General features: G+C 41.0%; 1 protein-coding gene across 5 annotated transcripts in view; it reads right to left on the bottom strand.

The window, feature by feature from the left end:
• The window catches only part of SYBU (syntabulin), a 69,521-nt gene extending 59,668 nt beyond the window's left edge, over positions 1-9,853 (bottom strand). Inside the window, exons 1-4 of one of the 5 annotated variants that reach the window (XM_037166921.2) lie at positions 9,781-9,853; positions 6,835-6,895; positions 6,397-6,468; positions 4,431-4,635 (exon numbers count right to left, since the gene is read on the bottom strand). In XM_037166921.2, the coding sequence (XP_037022816.2) occupies positions 4,431-4,635; positions 6,397-6,420 (229 nt within the window). In that variant the 5' untranslated portion in view covers positions 6,421-6,468; positions 6,835-6,895; positions 9,781-9,853. Of the gene's footprint in view, positions 1-4,430; positions 4,636-5,095; positions 5,115-6,396; positions 6,509-6,834; positions 7,066-9,780 lie in introns of those variants that run through there. The other 4 variants (XM_037166918.2, XM_053660851.1, XM_037166919.2 and 1 more) reach the window with 4 other exon arrangements.
• Between the last annotated feature and the right edge of the window lie 15,570 nt (positions 9,854-25,423).

Genomic DNA, 25,423 nt, shown 5'->3' with positions numbered 1-25,423 from the left:
ATGATTACTTTCACAGTCGCTGGTGCTAAGTAATTTATTTAACTAAATGTCAAGAAAATTTTGCTCTTGTCCTCCTAATTGCAGTTACCACATCCTTACAGAAATAGTGCCTATGTACCCTTCATTTGTAACCTATTTTATTAGGTACTTATTTCTGTGACTGAGGCACCTAAGCACCTGAAATATACATTATGCAACTGTGCCTAACTTCTATCCTCATTAAAATGATACTAAAGTCTCAGGGTCTTTTTTTTTCCTGTCCTCACAGCAGGTTGGCAGTCATTCAATTATGCTGTAATTTGGTATTGCTGCTCACTTTACTTTAAGCAGTTCATCTCAATTCTGTTCATTAAGTTCAAAGGCTTACTCTATCCAGATGCCAGGTTTCCTCCACTGGACAAAAGCACAGCAGAAATATTTTCTGCTTGGCAAGGCCTGGCAAATTTTTGGAGGCGTTGTCATGCGGAGCAGAGCACTAGTCAGGTTGTAATTTGCCTTAATTGTCCTTCCCACAAACAGCAACAATGATTACCTCTCAGTCATGGCACTCAAAGAAGGATTTCTTCATAGCCACTGCACAAACCAAAACACTTTCTGCAAACACCTTCCTTACTCAGGATTAGACAGCAAAGACTCTTGGGTTCTGATCACTGAGCAGATTGACAGGGTACAGAGTTCTGAATGGGTTAAGTCAACAACTTGCCTGTGTACCTGTGTGTGCAGATTAGAAACATGGAAATAACTCAAGAGAAATCACTGGTCGCCCATAAAACCACCAGTGTTCTATACGCATAATTTGTTCCACCTGCCACGTTTACAAGGCACCCCAAGGAGGACTAGCTTAAAATCCAGCAATCCATCTGCCTCCCAGTTCTAAGGGGCAATTACTGCCTCAACTAAGCAAAGAGGAATGCCCAGCATGCTGCTAACCATGTCTGGTGACAGATGTATGTGACTGACTTACTCACTGTGGTCATCAGCTTTGCTAATAGTGGCTGGAGTCCCGGTATGATGACAAACACAATTAACTACCAACAAAAAAAGGGGGAGGGGGGAATGGACAGAGACCTAGATGCAGTGAGCCACACCCAGGACACAGATCATACTCATGGGTCTGTTAAAACGAGAAACACAGGCAGGGGGGTTGCAGAAGAAAAGACAGGGAGACATTAGGCCTAGACATTGGTTAAAAATAATTAAAAATAAAAGAGGGGATATGGGAGCAGGTGTTTTGTTACTAGTAGCTGTACTTCCTTATGTACTCTCTTTTTTAAAGAAAGTGTTAGTTAATATTTACTAAAAGTATACAATGTTTTACTTGCTATGCCCACAAAATAGGGCCTGGCCTCCCATATGTACGATATCAACTTAACTGCGCCCAACTGAGGTCACAGGGACTAACAGAAATACACACTGTAAGGAACAGGCTCTTAAAAGGAGGATGATGTTGCAGTAACATTGCCCCAAAATGCATATCTTCAAAGAAATTCCGCTAAGCTATTAAAAGAAGAGCTCTTTGGGGACACACCCCAAATGAATTGCCAAAGGTCACACACAACTCCTTCCTGAAATGAGATACAACATGCAAATTAGCATATAGAATATCAAGTCATTAACTGTTCCTTGTCGAGGCCCCCGAGGGGATAGAAGGCAGAAGGCAGTGGGAAGGAATAGAGAAGAGTAGAAATGGACAGACCACTTCCAAAAGTTTCCAGTGTTTTAATTTCACAGATCAGTAAAATTAAAAGAAAAAGATGAGGGTGGGGGTGGAGAACAAAACGATTATCATGATTTTTTGGGTAATAATGTGAATACCAGGAAAGCCAGACTCTCAGAATAAAGGGTAATCCTTTATGGTAAGTAAATTTAACTTTATGTAAACTCACCACATTATCCTTCTTTTAATAACTTAATATCTTAGAACATATGATGCTCTTCACAAATAATGCCTTTGATACAGATTTGAAAAGTCCCTAGGTTGCAGTTCTTAAAATGTAATTTGCAAATTAAATTGCATCTTCCTCTATCATTTTGTCTGCCGATTGTAAGTATCCCCCTAACTCTGCGTGTCCCCTTTCACTTTAGAGAACACGATGGTTGTAAAAGAGATAAACTAATGCGGACTGACCACTGTAAGGTTGTGAATCTATGGCAGTAACAGGCAACACTGAAAATTTTTAGTTTCATTATAGAAAAGGATGGCTTTTGTAATATTCGCATGCACCCTGGTCTCTGACTTAACTGCCATGATTAAGCAGCCAACACACTTTCTGGCCTTAGTGTTAAAACGGTTGGATCAAAACCAGCTATTTCCCCCTGCTGGTCCGACTCTTTTGCATTTTCTACAGCACTGCCTGCAGCTTTAATGCTCCCCACAGTACCAACCCATTTATTTCCCATCTACAGACTGACCTCCTAAAGCATCATTAACACGCCCCCAAAGGCCTTCTCCTGTCAAATTTAGTCAGCACAGCACTCCAGGTCTTCATGGGGTTTGTCAGGGCTCTGCGGGAAAGGCAAACAAAGATGGAAAAGGCACCAACCCAGACCCTGGGGCATCAATCGCCAGCACAGGAGGATGAGGTCCAGGAACAGAGGGGATTCCACCAGGAGACAGGATGCAAGGCTGAAGATGGAAAGGCAGGCTTATAGACACCCATCATTAGATACTTCTGCCACTCAATTCTCAGCTAGGAAATGGCAGAAGGATCAATATCTACCTTCGATTTTCATGTACAGCATTATGGCCCTTAGCAGGAGATGGGTCTTTCGGGACGGAACGCGGATCCGGAGAACAGGTCTCAGAGAGCGTGAGTCATGACCCAAAGTAGTAATTCTGTTAGTTTGCCAAGTACGTTTTCTAAAATATATTTGGAGACTCTCTTTTGTTCTGAGCAACTTTTTCTTCTTTTCTGATAACACGACTCACCCTGAAGTCAGTTTGAGAAAACAATTATATGGAGAGAATATATGTAATAAATGTGGACCCGAGTTATGTAACCAAAGCCATGTCAGTGTGAAGGGCTATCCCCTGGGTTCATCCACACTCTACAGGAGTGACTCCAGAGTGCCACATGGAGTAAAAGCAAACAGCATTACATTCTGCAAATCCGGCTCCAGTTTCCCGGGACCTTAACTGCTCCAGCTTGTCAGTTTTCTTCCTTATCATGCAAACCATCAGTGGGTTGCCACTTTAAACTAGATTCATTCCAACAGCAGTATTACAATAGAACATTTTGATAGATTTTTTTTCAGAATGAAGCAGATAATCTAAGTCTTTACAGAGAAAAAAATAAAAATAGGCAGCCTAGTATTTCTAATATACAAGTTGTGAATAAAACTCTTTTGTGGAAGTATATAATTAATCCAAAGTCACATTTTAAAAATCCCTAAAAAATACAGTTTACCAATACTAAATATAATGATATATTATATTCTGCTAAATTAGGGTATTAATCCCAGCATCTTGATTCGTATGTTGCTTCTCATAATGGGTTAATCTTCAAATTCATTTTCCCCAAATAAGTTCTAAAAATTATCCACTCTGAAACATTCTTCATTAATCATAAGACAGTCAATGTATTGACTTTTTACCCAAATTCCTAATACTTCTCAAAGAATTCAAATCCTTCTAAGTCATATGCTTCAATGAGTAAGCACACCAGGCTCTGTCCAGTAGTAATGGTGGCACCTTCCAGAGCTGTGAAGAGATTTGTACTTTTACCAAATATGCTCAGAACTTTAAGGAAACTTCCTTAATCATGTGCCCAAACTGACATCCCTAGATCCTCATACTAAGAACCATCCTTTTTTAAGTACTTCTATGAGCCAGGCACTGAGCTAGAAGTATATTTAGGTACATGGTCTCATTCAACCCTACAGCAACTCTACAAGGTAGGTGTTACCCCATTTTATGGATGTAATAACTGAGGCTTAAGAGGGTTAAGCAACTTGTGCAAGGTGACACTGCTTATAAATGGTGACAAAGCCAGGGATTCCAGCTCAGGCCTGGAAGATTATCAAACCTGTCCTCTACCCCTTTATCAGAACTCCAAGGTCAGTCCTGGGATAAAAACCTCCTTGATCCTGAGGTTTAGGAGTTGCTTTACCTTTGGGGATTCCATAAATAGCAGTCCACAGGCTTACAAAGGTTGTTAGTGTAAAATGCAAGCTAATATGTTTTGCAGGTTTAGCAAAAAAAAAAAAACAAACCCATTTTTAAACGGTTCTAGAAACAAGAAATTAGAATTTACATTGTAAAGTATAAACTAAAAGAACATGTAAAAACTTCAGTATTTGTAGGTCAAACAGCCAAAAAGGTGCGACCACAGACAATTGATCCCAATGACAGAAATCTAGTTCTAGGCACACTGGAGCACGGCCCAGATCCATTCGCAATGCACCTGCAATGCACACACTTCATACTGCACCTGAACAGAAGCTGTTGCTGCTGATGGTCCTCGCTGAGCGCCCAGAGCTGCTGTGGTTGAACTCTCTGCTCTCTTCCTCTGAGAAGGGAGACTCGGAGGCCGGGGACACTTTGTTTTGCTGCTGGGGCAGATGGGGCCGAAGAATCAAACGGGGAATTCGGCTTCGGGAAAGCTCCTTCTCATGATGCTGCGCTCTCTGCTCCTTCTCAAATGGGACATCAAAAAGAAAACAAAAGGAAATTTGTTTCCTCCTCTGAGCTCCAGTCTGTCCCTTCTGGGCTCAGTTTCTAAGAAATCACATTTCTGACGAGTGAATCTTCCCAGAATAGTGCTTATCTCAGTGGCAGAAATGATCTCCAAAACTCTTTCACTGAGCTAACCCTTCTAACCTACTGAACAGCACACGCTTGAGCAAGGATGTGCACACACACTAACATACACTCTTCCCCCACCGGCAGGAAGGCCATTCTACACTCCCAGGGCATTCTGACTCACTTTCACACTATGGCTTTTTCTATCATGTTCAAGCTTTCGACTGTCTCAAAGATTTGCATTACCCTCAGCTCACTATTTGATTTCCTCTAGACTTCCATTTTGCTGTCCCTGAGTTAGCAGTTACAATCTGACTTTGACTTTCCTGTTTCCTCACAAAGTAGACCCCACACCTGAAACAATTCTCTCCTGATAGACCATGCAGCCTTATCTTTCAAATCCCTCCTCTTCCTTCCAGGGCCTTAATTATTCATTAATATCCTGGTACACAAGGGCTAGTTGCCAACAGAAAAGCAAACAAAAATCCAATACCTGGTAAGATGGCTCCACCTTTTACATCATGTTTAGCTTTTGTTTTCCTTACAGGACACCCATGAGAAGAGATTTTTCTGTCTCTTAAAAACACAGCATGAAATACAGAGGGCCATGCCTTTTTTTTTAAATGCATAAAAAGCAGTATTTTGGCCATGTTTTTCCAATTTTAAAGTGCATTCCCAACCATTATCTCATTTGACCTGACCTATACCCTGAGCCACAGAGAGAACACTAATTCAGGTCCCTATTTACAGATGAGAAAACTGAGGCTGAAAGAGGTAAGTAAGGATACTTAGCGAACACAGCATGCCATCTAGAAGCAGAACGGGCCTGAAGTGCACTGCTTTTCGGAGTCACCACCACCCTGCCTTATTAAAATGGATTCCTAGGAGGAGCTCTTTGCAAAAAAAAAAAAAAAAAAAAAAATACCATGCTCCCTCCAACCTCTGCAACTGAAAACTGGCTTTAGATTCGGTAACAACCACTATTTCGAAACATGACCTCCTGCTCCTTTCCACGCTGCTTACCAGGAAGGGTCGCTGCCAAAGTAAACACCTCTAGGAGGCCCGCACAGTGCAGGAATTGAAGGGAAAGCCCAGCCGCGGGAACTCCTAAGGTCGCGCAGGCAGCCAGCCTACTCGGGGGCGAGAGCCGCACCCAGTCTCGGGATTCGTTCTGCACATCAGTCACCCAGCAGGTATCACACGTCAGCCACTCCGCCTAGCACACTGCAGACCCTGGACCAATGCTGGCTCGCTGACATGCTGGGGTCCTTATTTCTCAGTCGCCAATACATGAAACGGTTTTAAATCGCATCACACATACAGGACATCACTTGAGAGCTAGATCCGAAATACCCAGTTTCGGGAGATGGGATTAACCCTCCAAAGGCAATCTTTTTCATCCTCTTGTCAACGTCCCAAATGTGTTGCTCTAGTGTCACCTACCCATCTCATCCTCTGAGCAAATGTCCCTCTGTCTCCCATCTTCCCACCGCTCCCCTGGTCCCCGTTTATCTTGAATCTAAACGCCCCCCCCCCCCCCCCCCCCCCGCCCCAGCTCTCACCTGGCCGCTTCTCGCTCCGCAGGGTCTACCTGCCCTGCCCCTGGGGCGCCCGGGGGCACCGCCACCCGCCTCCGCGCGACCTGCCCTCCTCACCTTGGTCTCTCGCAGGGGTCCCATGGCGCTGCTGCCCGCCGGCTCCGCGCGCCGCCGTCCAGGAGGAGGCACCTGTGTGCACCGGGGCGAGGAGACTGCGCTGAGCCGGCGCTGGGTGCGGGGAGCGGCTGCTGCGGGGCTGACGCGCTGCAGCCACTGCCGCCGTTTGCGCTCAAATCGGAAGGCGCGTCTGGCCGCTCCGCCCCGGCCGGACACGTGGTGCCGCCGCCCCCACCACCACCCGCGGGCGCCTCCCCTCCCCCCAAACATCCCTCACCTGCCTGCCCGGTGCGGCTCGGCCGGCACAGCCCCCCGCGCCGCCCCCACCCCCCGCCGGGCGCCGCGCGTCCCTCCCTCTCCGCGGGCGGGGACCCGAAGGGGGCCGGCGAGGCTCGAACGTCTGCACCCGGGAGGGGCCCGACACCCCGTTTTGGGCACCTGGTGTCGGTGTGAAGGCTGGACACGTCGGATGGAAGAGCTCAGAAAAGCTGCGACATCGCTGGGAGCCAAAATGGAGAAGGGGAAAGTTTTTCCCTCGCGGCCCCTCCCTGGACACGGCTCCCCGCAATTACCTCGCCGGGGAGAGACGGGCGGGCCCCCCTTCACCCTGACCCCGGCCCAGCCGATGCGGCGGGGCCGGCACAGCTTCTGGGTTCCGGGGTCGCAGAGGCTGCGATCCCCGTTGGGGAATTTGCATCGGAAGGTCCTTAGGTTGTCAGCTCAGTGCCGCAGCGAAGAAGGATGAGGCGGCTCCCGAGGGATCTGAGAGGCAGGATGCTCGGGGCCAAAGCGCCTTCTCTCCAGCTCTGCCCTGGGCTGCCAGGGAATAAGCCCCGACACAGGGCCTTAGGAAGGACCCGCCCTTGAACTCAGGACGCCAGGTTCAAGGCACCACTCCGCTCCCTTCAAGCTGAGCACCTTTATGCCTAAAGTTCTAGATCAATTTCGAATAAATGACATCTGAACCTGGACCTTTCTGAACTTCATTCAAGCCCTCCCTACATGGGGTTATGTAACTCCCTACATGGGGTTATGTAGGGGAGGGCTATGATCCTTAAAAATCGTATTTGAATCTCCAACACCCCCATTTGCCCTCCAAACAGCATTTTTTTCTCAGACCTCAAAGGTTAAGTCTACAAAGGAGTCCAGAGAGAGCCTGAAGTTAGAGGATCAGTGTAATCAATTTGCTTTTTCCTGATACCTCCAAAGAAGTGTTGTTTCATACACCTTCATACCTTTCAATCTACTTAGTTTGCTTAAGCAGTGAGGTTGATAATCTTAGAATTCTTTATTTGGGGGGAAGGGCTGATAAATTAATACTTTCTATACCCCTAGTTGTCTCAGATAAGGACTTCAGGAAAGTGATGGTCCACCATGATTCCTACAGTTTATTATTTCCTGAATTGTGAGCCTGAGGACATATACTGTTAAATAGGAATGAGCTGTTAAAGTAACAAGGCGCTTCTGAGCTCCCTCCTGAGAACCGAGAGTTGAGTCTGGGCGCCTAATAGCAGAAACATCCTCGGAGGAGCTATCTAATTCAGAATCTGAGTCATTAGTAAAGTCTTGAACCTGATTATTTCTATCCACTGATGGACTGCATTACCTTTATTTAATAAAATCTCAACCATAAGCATCCTAGATTATTGCAATAGTGGTCTAACTAAAGTCGTTTTGCGTCCAGTTTTGCCCCTTTTTTCTTTCTTGCCAGTTTTTCAATTTTTCCATAATGTCTTTCTGAAAAGCCAAATCAAGACATACTTCTTCATTAAAACCTACTAATGATTTCACAGATGTCCAACTATTACTCAAACTCCTTACTGTGGCGCAAAGGTGTTTCATGATCTAGTTTTCTTTACTTCTCCGATCTCATTTCTTGCCAGTCCTCTCTCTCCTACCAGGTATCCTGTCCCCTTTCTGTTCTCCTTCACTACCCTCCTCCCTCTACAAATAGACACCCCTCAAACTGTAGAATCTTCAGTCCTCCACTCTCTTCCCCCCTGTGCTGCTGCACATGCTGGGCCCTTTGTCTAGACCATCTCTTGTACCCCACCCGTCTGCCCTCCTCAAGTCTTGAAGATGTATTACGTTTCATTTTAGAGACAGCTTCCTCCAGAAAATCTCCTCTGCTCCCCCAAAAGGGAAAGATTCCCCCATTATATGCTTCAAGGGCATCTGTATTTAATTTACCCCAGGAGAGCTGTTATGCTTTTATATCAGAATTCGCTATTTATTTGTCCATGTCCACCAGAGATCTCTTCACCAGGGATCCTAGGCTGTGCCTACTAGAGTTCCTGTCACACAGTAGGCACTCAATACATAACAAATGAATGAATGTGTGAATGAGTGAATTCTATAACCCCACAGGGAGGCCCTCAGTAGGATAAAGAACATATACACAACTTCTGTTCTGAAAATGACTCAGGGAGAGCTGCCTCCATTATGTCTTTGTATTTGATGATGGGGTATATGCCTAAAAAATCCAACATGTGTTCAGTGAAAGCTTTTACTGCAGAAGTGCAGTCAGTGAGCCGCTGTGTGGTGAGAGGCTCCTTATGTCACCATAGCAACCCTGGGAGGGAAAGGCTGATGATTTAATGTTCGGATGCCTCTTAGCTCTGGACTTTTGGAACCCAAGCCTGTTTTTCCACCGCTCTAAAATGCAAGTTTTACAAATGATAGTATCTATGTTGCCTTTCATTTCATTCAAGTGTTTCTCATGTCATTAAGAGAAATGTCTTACATTTGGAATATACCATCAAAGAGATACAATCTAATACAGTATATTACATTCATCTTTCATCTGCTTTAAAATAGTCCCATGGATCATTTTTCAGTTTCTACTTACATACTGATTTTATGATCTGGTTTTGTAATTTTGTGGCTTTTCCTTCAGAAATGAATGTCATGCTGTTTTTTTAAGAAAATATCAGCTGCTTTAGAAGGCTAGTACCCTTCAGGATTATAAACAACATCCCTGCCCAGGCCTGAGAAGGAGCACAGCACTGCATGCTGGGGGAAAAGAAATCTGTCTGTGTAATCATGCCTCCAAATCTGGTATAAATTATCTGATTCCGTGTTTATGTGAAATTTGTAATTAAATGATTCATACCTTTCATTTGCCCACAACTTTATATTTTTAGAGCTCTTTCACCTATTTAATCTTATTTGAGCCTCGCAAAAGTCCCGTGAGGCACATGGGGCCCATCCTTGAAACCAGTTAAGTGATAAAGGACTGGTTTTTAAGGATAGGAACCCCTGCCCTCAACCGGACTGCACACTTCACAGAACAGACAATACAAATACACAGCCAAAGAGAAACCCTCTGCACCATACCCCTGAGACACATTGTGGTCCCCACCTGCACGCTCTCTCACGGCTCACCTGAGAATGCTGGGGGCTGCCTGGGACTCAGTCAGGGCTGACAGAGCACCATCTCTTAATCCTATCAGTTGTGTGAGCGAGCGCTGCTGTCTGTCTCAGTGACCCGATGTTTGGTGATCTGCACAGCAACAAGGAGCAGCTGACGTGCTTTACAGCACGTCATGGTCATGAAGAAACAGAACTGCATTCTGGGGCATCTTGGGAATGTTCCCGTGGTGGGGTGCAAACCCATATATGTTTCTTACTGGGGAGAGAGCTGCCTGTTTTTGTGTGAGAGTGTGGGTGAGTGATCCACCCTCCTCTTATTGTATGTGTGTTGTTGTTGCTGTATGGTTAAAGGATTTTGATGTGAAGCTATAAAGAGCAAGAATTCCAGATCATTCCCCAACAAGAGGGCCCAGAGAGGTGGGGTCCAGAGAGCAGTGGGTAACCTGAGGCAAGGCCCCTTGAACACTCATTGGGTTTGGAGTGAGCTAATTATCTCTGCTCTGCAAATGAGTTTTCAGTCTGAGGCATCTCTCAGATAAGGAACAGGAAGAATTAAGGGCAAGTCCACGTGAGGAGGCAGAGGTTAGGGGTTGGAGGCTTTAAAGACTGGTGCGGATACAGTCTTCTGCTTGCCTGATTGGGAGCAGCTACAAGGTATCGTCCAGAATGCCACCTACGACTCTTTGTGGCTTTGTGTCCTGTTTTGAGAACAGGGGAAGACATAAGTATGATGATTGTATTGAGTAAATCAGGACATGTGGTTAGATAAATAGGTGTTGGTTTATTGGGATGGATTAGAACGACTGAAATTAAGATGCTCTGGAAAATATGAGTGTAAAGGCTACCATCCAGGTAGGAGAAACTGAGTTTTGATATGAATTAATGCTTCAGCTGACTGGACCAGACAGGGATGTGGAGGTATAACAGGCTTACAGAAAGGGCAAAAGATGTTATCCGGAAGTTGGCATGGGAAGCCCTAAATCCTGGAGCTTAAATCTGAGCCTGAGAGAGAAGCACCTTCCTTTCACTAGAGACCAAGAGACCAGAAAGTATGGGAAGGACAGGGCAGTTGGAAGCTGCTGGAACCCAGAGGGGAGCTCCCAGGAGAGGTGATGAAGGCTGAAGGCTAAAGGCTGAAGGCTGAGACTCTTCTCAGATGTTGTAGGGGCAGAGCAGGCAGCCAGGTTGTAGACTCGGAGGGATTCATTCAGCGTCCACAGTGTCTAGACGGGAGATGTATAATCTGGGCTCCCAGAAAGCAGATCTGCAACTCGATTTGAGTTACATTAAAATAAAAGAATCTGTTCTCCATCGTATCACGTAGCTCAACGATTTTGTACTTGTTTTTCCCTCTACTCTCTGGTGGATATGTTTTTGAATTTTTTAAGAAAAAAATCTGCCCTTATTTCTGCAAAAAGATGGAGAGGGAGAACGAGGAGGCTTCCGAGGTCGCCCACGCAAAGGACAAGAGCACTGCATATTGCAAAGTGGAGCACAGAGCCCCTAGAGGCCAACTCCTGTAATGGCAGCTACGGAAGCCCAGGGGAAGCCTTGAAGTACCACCCCAGCTGGACAGGCGGGGTCATGGGGGGGTGGGGAGGTGGGATGTGATCTCCGGATTTGTGGAACTGAAGAAACTTTTGATTGCCACTTTATTTCTACCTCACAGGCCATTCCCGTGAACCATTTTCCTTCATCACCTGAAATCTTGTGACTTCGTGAGTAAACATAGTCCTTGCTATATAGTTGTAGTTCCTCTCCGATTCAGTGCAGAAAAATCTGTAGGAAAATAAATCCGGAGTTTGGGAATCTGGCCTATGTTGTTTCATCTGTTCATGTGTCTTCTCTCTAGCTATTTATAGAATGTTGGTTAATGGAAAAGTTTTTAAAAGGCACTTTTTAAAAAAGATAACTTTAATATTCTCTTTTTAAAGTAGTAAAGCTGCCTCATCAACTTTTTGGAAAATAGAAAAAATATTAACCATCATTTCAATTATCCATATTCCCTCTGTTAGCATTTTTGTCTGTTTGTTTTCAGGCTTGTTTTTCAGCACAGCATTATTAAAATGAGAATAAAATTCTAAGTGACATATGGCATTTGGGGTCTCTTGACGCCAACACATCTGGCTGCTTCCAGATGGCTGTGGCAGGCTCCCTTGCCCACTGTTTGCCCAGAAGTTACCACCTCTGTTTGTCCTCTGAGTGGGCACTGGCCAGGGATACAAGCCTCTCAGTCCACCTTACCACTGCTGACTCGCTGCTGGGGCTGCTGCTGGAAACTCAGAAGCTCAAGAATAGCTTCCTTGGTCTCTGGTCCTGGTGACAACTGATCAGTCCAAAGTTTCAGGAAAAGCTGCCACTAAAATGATGGAGGGCTAGCAAATTGAAGGCTGAAGAAATTATCTCAGCGCAGAGGTTGGTAGAGAAGCCCAGATACTGCCTTGAATCATGCAATGCTGATTCAAGGGAGAGCAGGGAAGTGACATGAGTTTCCCAAAGCCTGCAAAGAGATTTGTGATGAGCAAATATAGTTTAGGGAAAGACATGGATTCTCAAGTCCCATAGGCCTGGTGAGTCCTTTTATACCTCTTGCTGATTGTTCAGCTTTAGGGAAGCTGTTTCACCCCTGTAGGACCCAGCATAGGATAAGTGCAGGTTAGTGGAAGGAAGGAAGGAAGCTGAGTTTGCACCAGTTAATGTCTTTGGGCAAAGTAACTTCTCTGATCCTCACTTTTCTCACCTATTAAATGGGCTTAATAATAGTAATTAGTCCATAACACTGATGTAAGGATTAGATAAGAATACATGCATAGCCTACCAATTATGTCTGGCATATGGTTAGAACTTAATATATGTCCTTTCTCTCTCAGGATCAACCACCATTGCTGCCTCCTATTTACTCGTTTCAAGTTCTCCTCTTCCTAAAGATTTTTACTCTTTTATTAAATGGAAACTATAAGTTTTTCTCAGATGACTTATGATCTATAAAGATAGAAACTGAGCTTCTTATTAGGAAAGATATTGACAGGACTTTTCTTCCCAAAGGTAAATTAAAAAGGTAAAGGGCATGATAAATAGCTTGATACCAATCATTCATTCATTCTTCAATGTTTATTTTGTTCCTATTCCGAGCCAGGCTCTGGGTCCAGAGTATTCAAAGATGAATGGTGTTAGCTGTCCTCAAGTGTCTCAGAGTCTGACAGGGGCCTGGGCATGACCATTGGCCGTTACACTCCTCACTGAGCTCCTGCCATCACAGATGAGTGTCTTGCTAACTTCTGAACTGGACTGGGGCTTGCTGCTTCCAGGGGTGAGTATTTAGATGAATTTTGAAGGATAAATAGGTCTTATTCAAATTTGGGCTCCTTCAGAGTTCCTTCCTCTCCTTCCCCCACCCCCAAATCTTTTTTACACTTTGAGACACTTCTGCTGCCTTACATACTGATCTACAATATGTATTTTAATTTTATTTTTTCAATTACAGTTTACATTCTGTATTATTTTGTATTAATTTCAGGTGTAGAGCATAGTAGTTAGACAATCGTATACTTCACAAAGCATTCTCCCTGAGGCCCACAATAGATTGATACAGAGAGAATCTTCATTATATGACTGTAACCTTCTGGGAGAAAGGCATTTTGTCTCCGAGTTCAGATTACCTAGCACGGCATAAAGCACAGAACCTGCTACCTCAATCAGTATTTTGGTAATTAGCAATATTATTTAAAAATTTCAAGAACACTTTGTTATACTGCCACCTATTGGTTCACTAGTGAATTTTTCTTATGACAGGTAAAGTCTCATGGTTTTTAACCAAGTCTTCCCAACAAACCTTGGAAGTACCTTCATTCAAACTTTTAGAACACGTTCAAAGTTTAAGAAGACACATCAGTTAACATCAGTAAACATAATTAATATTCAAAGCATATGGGATTGTGGGCAGGTGCTTTGTGGTCCGATAGACAATACTTCCCAACTGTTTTTCTCTTCACCCGCAGAACCACCGCAGACCCTCAAGGTAAATCATATGTATAAGTCATACGGTAGGTCACACTCAGGTTGTCCCTACATCGTCTATTCAGCTTTCTGCTGAACTACACCAGTGTATGAAATAGGGAAAGATAAAGCCATATTAAAGATATTGCAAACTTGGAAGCTGTGTTAACTTTTTGGGTTTGTAACATGAGCTGAAGAGAAATGCAAAAGAATATTTCAGTGATCAAGTGAAATAATGACTTCCAAACTGGCATAAGTTGAAAAGCTTCTGTCAGAGAAAATACATACATTTCATCCTATTTATTATAAAATATTGGTCTTAGCGTCATTATTTTAATGGACTTATTTCTTTTGAGTGGAAATTCAAATAATTTTTTGAAAAAGTGTCCTTGTATATTGCATTGTATGCCCACAGGAAAGATAAAATACTGCTATTTGCAACACCATGGTCGACCTTGAGAATATTACACTGAGTAAAATGAGTCAGTTGGAAAAAGCTAAGAACCATGTGATTTCAGTCATGTGTGGGACATAAAACTGAAACTCATAGACACAGAATACAGTATGGTGGCTACCAGGGGGAAGGGGGCTGCGGAGTTAGCAAGGAGATCAATATGGTGACGGAAGGTGATTTGATGCTGGATGGAGGGTGCAAAATGCAATATACAGATCACGTATCATAGAAATGTACACTTGAAACCTGTATAATCTCACTAACCAGTGTCACCCCAATAAATTTAATTCAAAAAAGAAAAACAAACAATTCTAGATAAAGATTTATTTTGAAAGACACTGCCATTTATATTTTCAAATATTTATATAGCTCACTACTATGCCCTTAAATGTTATAACAAGCTCAGGAAAATGCAATTTTTTCAAATGTATATACAATTTAGGTAGATCTATTTCAAAAATTATGATTTATAATGAATAGTTACTTGAGCAAGAGAACATTACTCTCCCAACACTACAAAATCTTTTAAAATACACTCGAAACAGCCAATTTCCTGATGCTTGAGATACTAAGTGTAGAAGTAGATATTTGCTAAAGCCAATGTGTTATGTTTTGAATAGTAAACACCTTTAATTTTTGCATATAGATTACTTTCTTCTTGTGCCCACACTAAGGTCAGTAGTTCTCTCCAGAGTTCTAAATTCAGAAATATCTCTATAGAAAAGGACTTTGAAATGTGGCAAATGGGAAGTAAATATAGAATTAAGAATCTTCTGTTTTTCACTTTTGGCTTTTAATTATGCAATAAGTGGCTATCTGAAAAATATTATTTTAAAATATGAAGGTGATTCATCCAAAACACAATGGAGCTGATGCAAATAATAATTAGTTTCTGCAATGCTCACCTAAGAATTGCCTTACAGAATTATATTTTTGCTGCTGCAAATTTTATCCTGTGAGTTTCAGACTTTCTACAAATAAGTGATTTTACTCATTCAATGAATAGTAATCGAGCTTTTCCTCACCATGTACCAAGAACTCTGGTAACTATTGGGAGAAATTTTAAGCAGTTTGCCTTGGGAGTGCGAATGGGTGCGATTTTTTAATTTTGCTTTGTGCGGTGCCTTTAGCAATGTTTGGATTGTTGTGTGGCCAATCAGCATAAGGTTAGAATGATGAACTCCACCTGAATATTAAGCCATGTGCATCCTTTGGGCAATTTTTAAATAATAAAATAGAAATTTGATCATGTTTAACACTTCAAGGGTAATGACAGAACTCCCTCAATACTAATAATTTAATTTCTAGTTTGAAACTCTATTTTAAGATCAACCAAGAATGAAAATACAGAAATAAACATGAAAAAAAGAATCCTTTTTATTAATACAGAAGAAATGTTGTATTTTTTTCTTTATGATTAAGAAATGAGGTCAAGTGAAAATCAAGCAGGTCCTTTCCCCCTTGGCTGAATCCTTTGAATTCCTTTTCTGCAGAGCACTGCTGTTTCTATAAATATTACAAACTACAGACACACAACAACCCCTTAATGGTAGGGAACGTCCTCCCTTCATTTTATTTCGCCATAATAGCTCTATTATTACACTTTACGACAAATGTAGCCAGAAGTAATGGTGATTTTACAGAGGGGGTACAAACAGCAAATTCTATTTATTTTTTACCAGAAGGAATAGGGTTCTCCTTCAAGACTGAGGCTTTCTGATGGTCTTTTGCCAAAAGGTAATTTGCCTGTTCTGGTGAGCTTTAATGAAAACAAAAAGGAATGTACTTCTGTATTCCTGGCTGGGAGCCTTCCATAAAAATGTGCATTGGATATTCCAGCCCTTTCTTAAGCATTCTACTCCTGCAACCTGATTTCATCCTTTCTTTTCCACCGTTGCCATTGAAATTGGAAATGACTGTAGAATACAAATCATATGATAAATATTTGTGAATTCTTCTTTGTAGTGTTTCAGCATTTCTGCCAAATATATTGCCTAGAGAGCTGTTTGAGCCTTTTCAATCTGAAACCTTTGAGTGATCCCATTCTCTAGCCAACTGGGGAGCATCCACGTGATGTATTTGTAGCAGCCCTTTGCAGGGATTAATAAACATTTCAAGTTCCCTGGCTGCATATTCGCTTAAGGCCTGCCTGCTTGTTGGCTATAGATTTATAGTCAATGATTTCATTTATTTAAAATATATTTTATTGATTATGCTGTTACAGTTGTCCCACTCCCCACTGCCCCTGCCCATTTTTATTCCCCTCTGCCCTGGATGCCCCCCTCCTACTCTCATTCCCTCCGCTTAGTTCATGTCCATGGGTCATGAACCATATAAATTCTTTGGCTTCTCCATTTCCTATACTGTTCTTAACCTCCCCCTGTTTATTTTGTACCTACTATGTATGTTTCTTATTCCCTGTACCTTCGCCCCCATTTCCCCCCTTCCTGCTGATAACCTTCCATGTGATCTCCATTTCTGTGATTCTGTTCCTCTTCTAGTTGTTTGCTTAGGTTGTTTTTGTTTTGTTTTATTTTTTAGGTTCTGTTGTTGATAGTTGTTTGTTGTCATTTTACCATTCCTATTTTTGGTCATCTTCTTATGTAAGTCCCTTTAACATTTCACATAGAATGCATCTTATTTACGAAGACCCTCAAAATGCAATCTCCACAGTTTTGAATTGCACTCGCATAAATGAGGACCCTTCCCCTAAAGTGTTTCATCACAACTTTATCCCTCGCTTAGTCTGACCCTATTGACAGATGCTACCTTTGGGTCTCTCTTGGACCTCACCAGTGCATCACTAAAGGCACCACACAAGACCCCTTTTTGGGTCCTCTGTCTAGAAGGGACAGCAGCACTTCTCAAGCAGTTCTGTGGCAAAGCACCAACTGCACTGTCCTCCTGGAAGACGATGTCATTTGGAGAGTAAATCTGGTATCTCAATGATGAGTAGGGCAAATTTTAGGCTAGTTAACCTCCTCATTTGTAGACCTGGATTTGTGATTTTCCCACTGACTGACTGTGCTGTTAAGAAGGGGTACTGACACAGGAAATATATGAAGGGGGACTTTGCTTGTCCTGTCTTTATGTTACAACCAGGGTGTTCCACCTGCTTTCTTCAGGGTTGTTAAATGGTCCTCCACAAACTCTGCTAAGATTTTTAACTCACAAAAAAGAGGGATGTTTAAGTTATGCGGAAAATTAAGTGTGGTAAAAAAATGTCAACAAAGCCAGTGTTTTAAATGTTGTCTGTAGCTGCTAACTCTCTAAATGGTGGCTAAGACAAGGCATTGAAATTAAGAAGAGCATTTCCTTAGCTCTGGCTGGTGTGGCTCAGTGGATTGAGTGCCAGCCTGTAAACCATGAGGTTAATGGTTCAATTTCCTGTCAGGGCACATGCCTGGGTTACAGGCCAGGTCCCCAGTGAGGGACTGGTGAGAGGCAACCACACATTGATGTTTCTCTCCCTCTCTTCTTCTCTCCCTTTCCCTCTGTCTAAAAATAAAATAAATAAAATATTTTTAAAAGGGCATTTCCTGTTCAAGAAGGTGAGAAGCTTCTCTCTTCATTTGGAAATTAGAATGAATGTTTTTACCCATTAAACCAATATACTTATCACTGACATCCACTCTGAGCCCTGAGTCTATGTTAAGAATTACATTCTTCCAGCCTTCTGCATTCACCTGCCTGGCCTCTTTTAAACTCAATAATTTCATATTTGGCAAAGCCGTCTCACCCACATAGAACATATATATCATTTTGAAGTCACTAGCACTTGTGTTTTCAGACCCATTAATAAGGATAGAAAGTACTGAGACGGCTGAACAGTGACCATAGATCATGTCTGATGACTTTTCCAGTGACGTGGGTGACCTTGTACTGACTCTCAGAAAGATAGTCCTGCTCCAGGTCTGCTCCACAACGAACATCTAGTTGGGCAATGAAAGAAAACCAGCCAAAGGGATTGCCAGTTGGCTATCATGGAGGCAGGAACGAGCCACTCGGCAACCTGCTGCCTCTTGTTTGCCTCGGCACCTAGAATCCTATTCAGGGTTGGCAAACTGAAGTTCCCCAGTGCGACAGGGTAGGGGCTGACCAAAGCTGAGCGCTCTTTGTTGCATATTTCATTGCCAGTTTATTTACATTGTCATTTCTCAACAAGCAGCTCACGGTGATGCTGACAAAAGCAGCACTGTATTCTACAGTGACCCAGTTTGGTTTTTCCTTTTGTGCACAGAGAACAATACATTGTACCAACCACAGCCCCATCCCCAGATTCATAGAAGCTCTCCATCTGCCTGTCGTTGTTTTAACTCTTCCCTCGCTCACAGTCATTCTGTTGTTCCCTCTGCTCCTGCTTTTCCACTTAGTTTTTTTCCCCTTTCCTCCAAATCTTAAAGCTCTTTGAAGTTCTCTGTAAAGAGGTGTGATCTGGTGAACCGTTAGTATGAGAAAGGGAAAATATGTGTTTGCCATGATTAGTTTTAGAAATAGAGGTGGGTGTTTTTGTAAAACTATTCATCAAGTCAGTTCTTTAAAAAATGATATTGATACGATTCTAACTACATTTGTCATGTAAAAATATAAATGCTGCATGGAAAAGGACAAATTAGTTTTACTTCTATCAAACAGTGTGTGTGCATCAAGCAGCCAATAAGCCAATTAGCTAGACAGCTGTGATGAAATGATTCTAAAACATACCTAATTATAAGTCATCTTCTGACTTTTCCATTTGACATTTATTTTAATGATAAAATATACAGATAAGATATGTGTGTGTGTGTGCATGACATCTTTCTACATTGGTTTCAAACTTCAAATAAAACCAGAACCATATTTTTGTTTACAAATCAAAAATTAAATGTCCTTTTTCCTATTAGTTAAGGAAGGACACTGGTCCACAGTATTTATGAAGTCTAATTGTTTTCATTTATAGTCATAATACATGGCTTCCATCAACACATCATAAAAATTGTAAGTATTTGAACATCAATTGAATTATTTTTATATACTGGAAAGATGAATGTATCACAAACTTCCTGGACTATGTCAGTATTGTGTCTTATCTCAAATAACCCCATTTGGGTTCCCTTTCAATGCTAAGAGTTATTTTCTGTGGCTCAAATGAGAATATATTTCTAAGTATGGTGTGGCAGCCAGTGTAACTGTTCGTATGATTACTACCTGCCCAAGAATAAAGAATATTTTAATTCAAAGCTAAGAAAAACAACAAGTAATTAATAAGAAAAGATAGGAATTAAAAATAAGTCAAGTGCAATGGCTAAATAAAAATAAATAAGATACATGGATTAATATTTTCTATTCATTTGACAAAGATTAAGAAATATTTGACATTATCATTTGACTCTAATCTCCAAGTTACTTCTCATTTAGCAAATGTTATTGAGTACACATCCAACTCTGATATCACCTTTACTTTGGACAAATAAAGGAGAGGTACTCATTCCACAGTGAGTGGAGCTAGAAAAGACATGAATTTCTGGGTATTATCAAAGGAAATTCTGGACACATTGAGAAAACATGGAATTTGGTCACTGAGTGCATAATTTTGAAAAGAATGAGTTAAAGTTAACACGTGACCAAACCAATATTTGATCAAGGTGCTTTTTTCAGTTCGCAGGGTGACGCTCAGTCCACTGAGCCACACCAGCCAGGACAAGATCAAGGTGCTTTTGTGTTGTTTTGTTCTAAATGGTGTCACTGACCAAATTTAAAATATTTCTGGTTGTCTTTGATTATTCATCTTTGTCTTTCTTTCTCCCTAGTACACTTTTTTACTTTGAGTTCTCTTTTTTGCTATCATTTTCTAGTCTTTTGTTTTACCCCAGCTTATATTTCCAGTGACTTTATCCCTTCTGTCTGCAAAGAAATGCCAAAGGTATCTATTGACATTGTTGAGTGTTGCCATCTCTTCCATACTAAACAGGTGCCAGGTCATTCTGTATTTTTGCCACTAATTAGAGTTTAAATCTGCAAGTATTGTGCCATGGTAAAAACTATGGGGTATAGCTTACTTTAAGGTCCAATTAGTATTGCTATTATCATTAACAGGACTAATACACATGTAGTATGATCACTTATTATATTAAGCTAAACCAATAGGTAATCAATCAGTAATTTTTCACAACCAAGATGATTTCTGGGTTTAAAAAATCACATACAGTATATGTTAGGAAACAAGAAATAAAACTTTGGAAGTTTAAGTAGAGATAGAAGATTTATATAACAGCTTGAAACAAGAGTGAAAAAGCTACAAGAGAGTATGTGCTGATTAACGACGTGTACATTATATTTCAAAGAGTGTTGCTAGGAACTCAGTCCTGTGAAATGTATAGATAAGAAAACGCACTCCATTGTCAAAAAAGGCTGCGAAAGGCTGCATACCAAATGGCTACTTAAAAGTTTGCAATCCAGATTAAGCCGTTAGGGCCCTAAGAAATCCTGCAGTAAAGAGACCAATTTGACTGCGTTCACTCAGCATTTCCCTGATGTAACTCTGGCAGTCCTGGTGTTAGAAGAAGCACACTTTGAGAAAGGCTGATACAGGGTACAGATTAAGTGCTAAAGACTTGAGAAATGGAAAGAGACCACTTTCTGTTGGAGGAAACCACTATGAAGAAGAGGTATGCTGAGTTAGATCTTGGAGGGTGAAGGTGGAGATGAGGCAGGGGAGGTGTCCCAGGCAAACGGCACGTTGTGAGGGGAAAGACGCAGAGGTCAGAGAGAGCACTAGATTGTTCCAGGACGAACCGGAAGGACCTGTTGGGGGGAATGACAAGGTTTCTAAAGGGCAGAAGTGGGGTAATGGGGAAGCATTAATATTACACAAATGGGGAAACATTAACATTTTGTAAATGAAGCTATGTAATAGAATGACTAGGAAACTGTATTCTTATTTACTTCCCCTCACATTATTAAAGTTTTTAAAATTCTTTTTTTGATAACAAAAGTGTTCACTTAATTAAAATTCGAATGGTCGAGGCCAGCACTGTCCAATAAAAATGAGCTACAAGTGTACTTTTAAAATTTCTAAGCAGCAACATTAGAAAAAGTAAAAAGTGAAAGATTAACTTAATAATATATTTTATTCAATCTAACATAATAAAATTTTATCATACAACATGTAATCAATATAAAAATTATTAATGAGATTTTTCTTTTAGCCAAACCTTCAAAATCCAGTTCTTTTTGAAGACATTTGGACAAATGTCAAAATCCAGTTTTGAATCCAGTTTTGACATTTGTAACACATCTAACTCTACCCAATTGGACATAAATTAGTTGGACAAAACAGTCAATTTGGATATTTTCTAGTAATGTTAACCATGACTGAGACATGGTTTAGACGGCTAAGACACATTTGCTTTACTGGTTTTAGAAATATGTATTTTATTTTTAGCTGTATTTAAAATAGGCAAATCGGGTATTGTTATAGAATAAAAATAAAAATCTTCATTTTCCCTCCAAATCAGCTAATTAATACAAATAAACTACCTTCTTTGGCTCTCTTGGAATCATCAGTAAGTTAAGAAAAGTCCACAGATTTGGGGCGAAACACAAAGGTTCAACTACACACACCACTGATGTGTAACCATGTGCATGTTCTGTGAAACTGGTTTTCAGGTTTTAAACATTTTAAATGATCCTTCCTGCTGGTGCAGTTTCTTCGCACTTCATCACATTTCTAAATAAGTGATCGTGTCACTGAAGATTTCGTGTCCCGAAGGCATCGCACCAGTCCTTCCAGATGCTTCCATTTACACTTCCCATTTCTGAATCCATATTTCAGGCCGTATCGGGGGAGGAGAAACTAGAAGCCCGCTCTTGTTTTTGCTTCCTACACATTCTCTTTACCGAGAGCTCGAACATTTCTTGCTTACTTTCCAAAGCACATTTAATACCCATCAGAATCTGAGCAAACATGGCACATTCTTTAAATAAAAGCTCTGGAAAATCTGCTGCTTTAAAAATGGGAGCTGAGTGCCAAGGCAACTGCTGGGCTTCTGAGCAGAGAGCTCTTCTCTAAATGACATGGACTAGAAATGAAAATACCCTCAAATAAAACAGAGTCTTTGCAAGTTCATGGCTTTCTTCCAGGGTTTCTGAACATCAGTACTATTAACATGTTGGGCTGGATAATTCTTTGTTGTGGAGGCTGTCCTTTGCGTTGTAGGGTGTCAAACAGCATCTCTAGCCTCTGTTCACTGGATGTCAATAACATCCCCCCCCCCCAGGTCTTAAATCAAAAGTATCTCCAGACCTTGCCAAATGTCCCCTGGGGGAGAACACTTCCCCTGATTGAAAACCAATGCTCTGCTCACAGTCCGAAAATTGTATATGCACAAATATAGCATGAGCTTGAGTTTTACAGTGCATACCCATGAATATTAATATCTATAGCTGCTTTTCCTAAGAGTTTACAGCCTTTGAAACAAGGATTGGATTCATACAATACACTCTTATGTCTCACCCTCTCAATCTCAAAGATCATGCTTTAGATTGCCCTCTAATTTAAATACCCCACCTCATTTTTACCTGAGATTGGCATACTATAATGATAATGTTGACTTTCATACATACCTATCACATGCAACAGAGAGTGAAAAGATGTAGCAGCTTGAAATCCCTTAGACATTTCAAGGCTGTTTATTGAAATAGTTTTTATAATGACCTGTACTCTCTAAGAAAGCAAGAAAGGCACTAAAACTTTAGCACTGTCCATTTGGTGTCTTCTAATAGTACTACAAGGAAGATGCAGTCATGTGTGTTTTAAATAGTAATTAATACCTTTCCTAACACATAAAACTCCTCAAAGCAAGATTGATATTTCTCTTTCCACTTTAAAACAGTTCAGAGATACAGCATCTTATATCTAGTATAGCCTATTCTTTCTCATATGTAAAACTTGGAGAATTTAAGAATAGTGAAAGCATATCCCATGTTTTTAGGCTTATACATTTATTTTGAAATGACAGGAAAGGCAGGCAGGCATGTATTATGAGGACAAGAACATGGTAATTTCTCAGAGGTAGTACCTAGAACAATGTAGATAAACTATTTGTTCTCTACTACCCTCTGGTGGTTTGTGTTAAAAGAAAGTAATAGGGCTTTTTTTTTCAAACACCTAAAAAAACCATTATTCTAATCACTAATAATGTCAAGAGCTACCATTTATTGATAAACACCATACTAGGCTTAAAGGAAATTCTCTCATTTAACTCTTAACAGTGGTTGAGGTGGGTTTTATGACCCACATCTGATAATGAAGGAAGCTGAATCTCAAAGTGTTAAAAGTAACTTGTCCAAATTGATGTGTCTGGTAGAAATGGCATTCAAATTCATACCTATTTTACTGTCAAGGCTCAAGTTCATTGTGTGCTCCTATTCCCTGGGCAACTCTTAATGAGAGCTGCTGGCCTGACCATGAGCCTTGTAATGCACAGAGGCTAATGGACTTTTTGGCAAAATGGTGGAGTCCTGTCATATTCTCATTTAAATTAATCAAATTCAACTACTCGATTTGACAGAGACTAAGAGAAAGAGAGAGAAAGAGACACACAGAAAGAGAGAGAGACAGGGGGAGAGAGAGAGATTTTAATAGTGCAGACATTTTTAAGCATAGTCCTGGGAGTTACAGCGAAATGGGAGATGTGAGTGTATGATTTCTCTAGTTCTCCTGTCTCACTGAACAATGTGTTTCTAGTGTTTAAAGATACAAATATTTTTATACAACAGTTCTGATTATAAATCAACACCTTCATCTCTGGCATGTAACTAGCAAAAAGTGACCTATTGTGATGCTGGAAGAAAACTGACTAGACAGTGAATTTATGGCCAAATAAAAGAATTTTCAGCTTAACTGAACTTTGTTATTATCATTGTTTACTTTGCATGTTTTTATTTTAAATTATATTTTATTGATTATGCTATTACAGTTGTCCTGATTTTCCCCTTTTTGCCCCACCTCCATCCAGCACCCCCTACTCCCTCTGGCAATTCCCCTACCATTGTTCACGTCCATGGGTCATGTGCATAAATTCTTTGGCTACTCCATTTCCTGTACTGTACTTTACACGCCCACAGCTATTCTGCAACTACCTATTTGTACTTCTTAATCTTACCTCTTCATCCATTCCCACACATACCCCTTATCTCATCTGGCAATCATCAAAACACTCTGTATCCATGATTCTGTCTCTGTTCTTGTTTGCCTAGTTTGCTTTTTAGATTCAGATTCAATTGTGAATAGATTTGTATTTTTTGCCATTTTACTGTTCATAGTTTTGATCTTCTTCTTTAAAGCCTCAACCCAGCACTCAGCGTGATTCTGTCACCTTTGTCCACACGCATGCATACTATGGGGACAGGGGTAAGAGGTGATTTGGAGAAGGAGGTCACTCCGCATTTTTCTAATAAGGAAAATGAAACTACCAAAACATATTCTTTATGGTATCATTTAAAACAGCACAGCAGTATCCTGGTCTTTCAGACCATTGCTGGCAAAGATGCCTGTATTTTAGAGGTTTTCCAAATAGTTGCAGTTGAGACCGAGTCAGGCAACATGGAAGGGTGCACAGTCCTTTGAGTCACGGTGAAAAAGATTATGCTGGTAACTCAAGCTCAATAATCTATAACTCGAAGTCCTCTTAATTTTTATTATGTGTATTTCATGAAAAAGAGTTAATATGTATATTTTATTCAATTACATTAGATTTTTTAGGTACAAATGGATGGAAATTCATCCACATGTCAGATACTGAGTATCTACGAAAGGGGAGACACTGAAGAGAGAACAAAAACTCACCAGGCGGTGGATGTGCAGGCTCATTTCTCTGACTTATTTACTGATTAATTGCTTGTTTAATTACTGAATAAGATCAACTGATCTATGAGATTGAAGGTATTTATTGGCCTTGGCAATAAGTACTTATAAAAATGGAGTAAATTACATTTACAGAGTATGATTATATAAAACATATCATGTGTTGAATTTCAAATTGAAAACATTGGTTGTCATTTCTGATGTAATATCACGTGACATTTTATTCAAAGACTCTGTTTTTTTTTCCTGGAAGACAAGTTAGAGATTCTACCAGTGCAAAGCTTCTTGGGGTTGATTCTTCCCTCTTCCCACTTCTTTTCCTGTCCAAGAAAATGCATGGCAGCCAGAAGCCTTTATTC

Source organism: Artibeus jamaicensis, unplaced genomic scaffold, assembly GCF_021234435.1.
Source record: "Artibeus jamaicensis isolate MK-2021 breed Jamaican fruit bat unplaced genomic scaffold, CSHL_Jam_final scaffold_916, whole genome shotgun sequence".
Classification (NCBI taxonomy): domain Eukaryota; kingdom Metazoa; phylum Chordata; class Mammalia; order Chiroptera; family Phyllostomidae; genus Artibeus; species Artibeus jamaicensis.
Note: the sequence above shows the minus strand (reverse complement) of the source record. Positions and strands in the feature narration are given on the sequence as shown.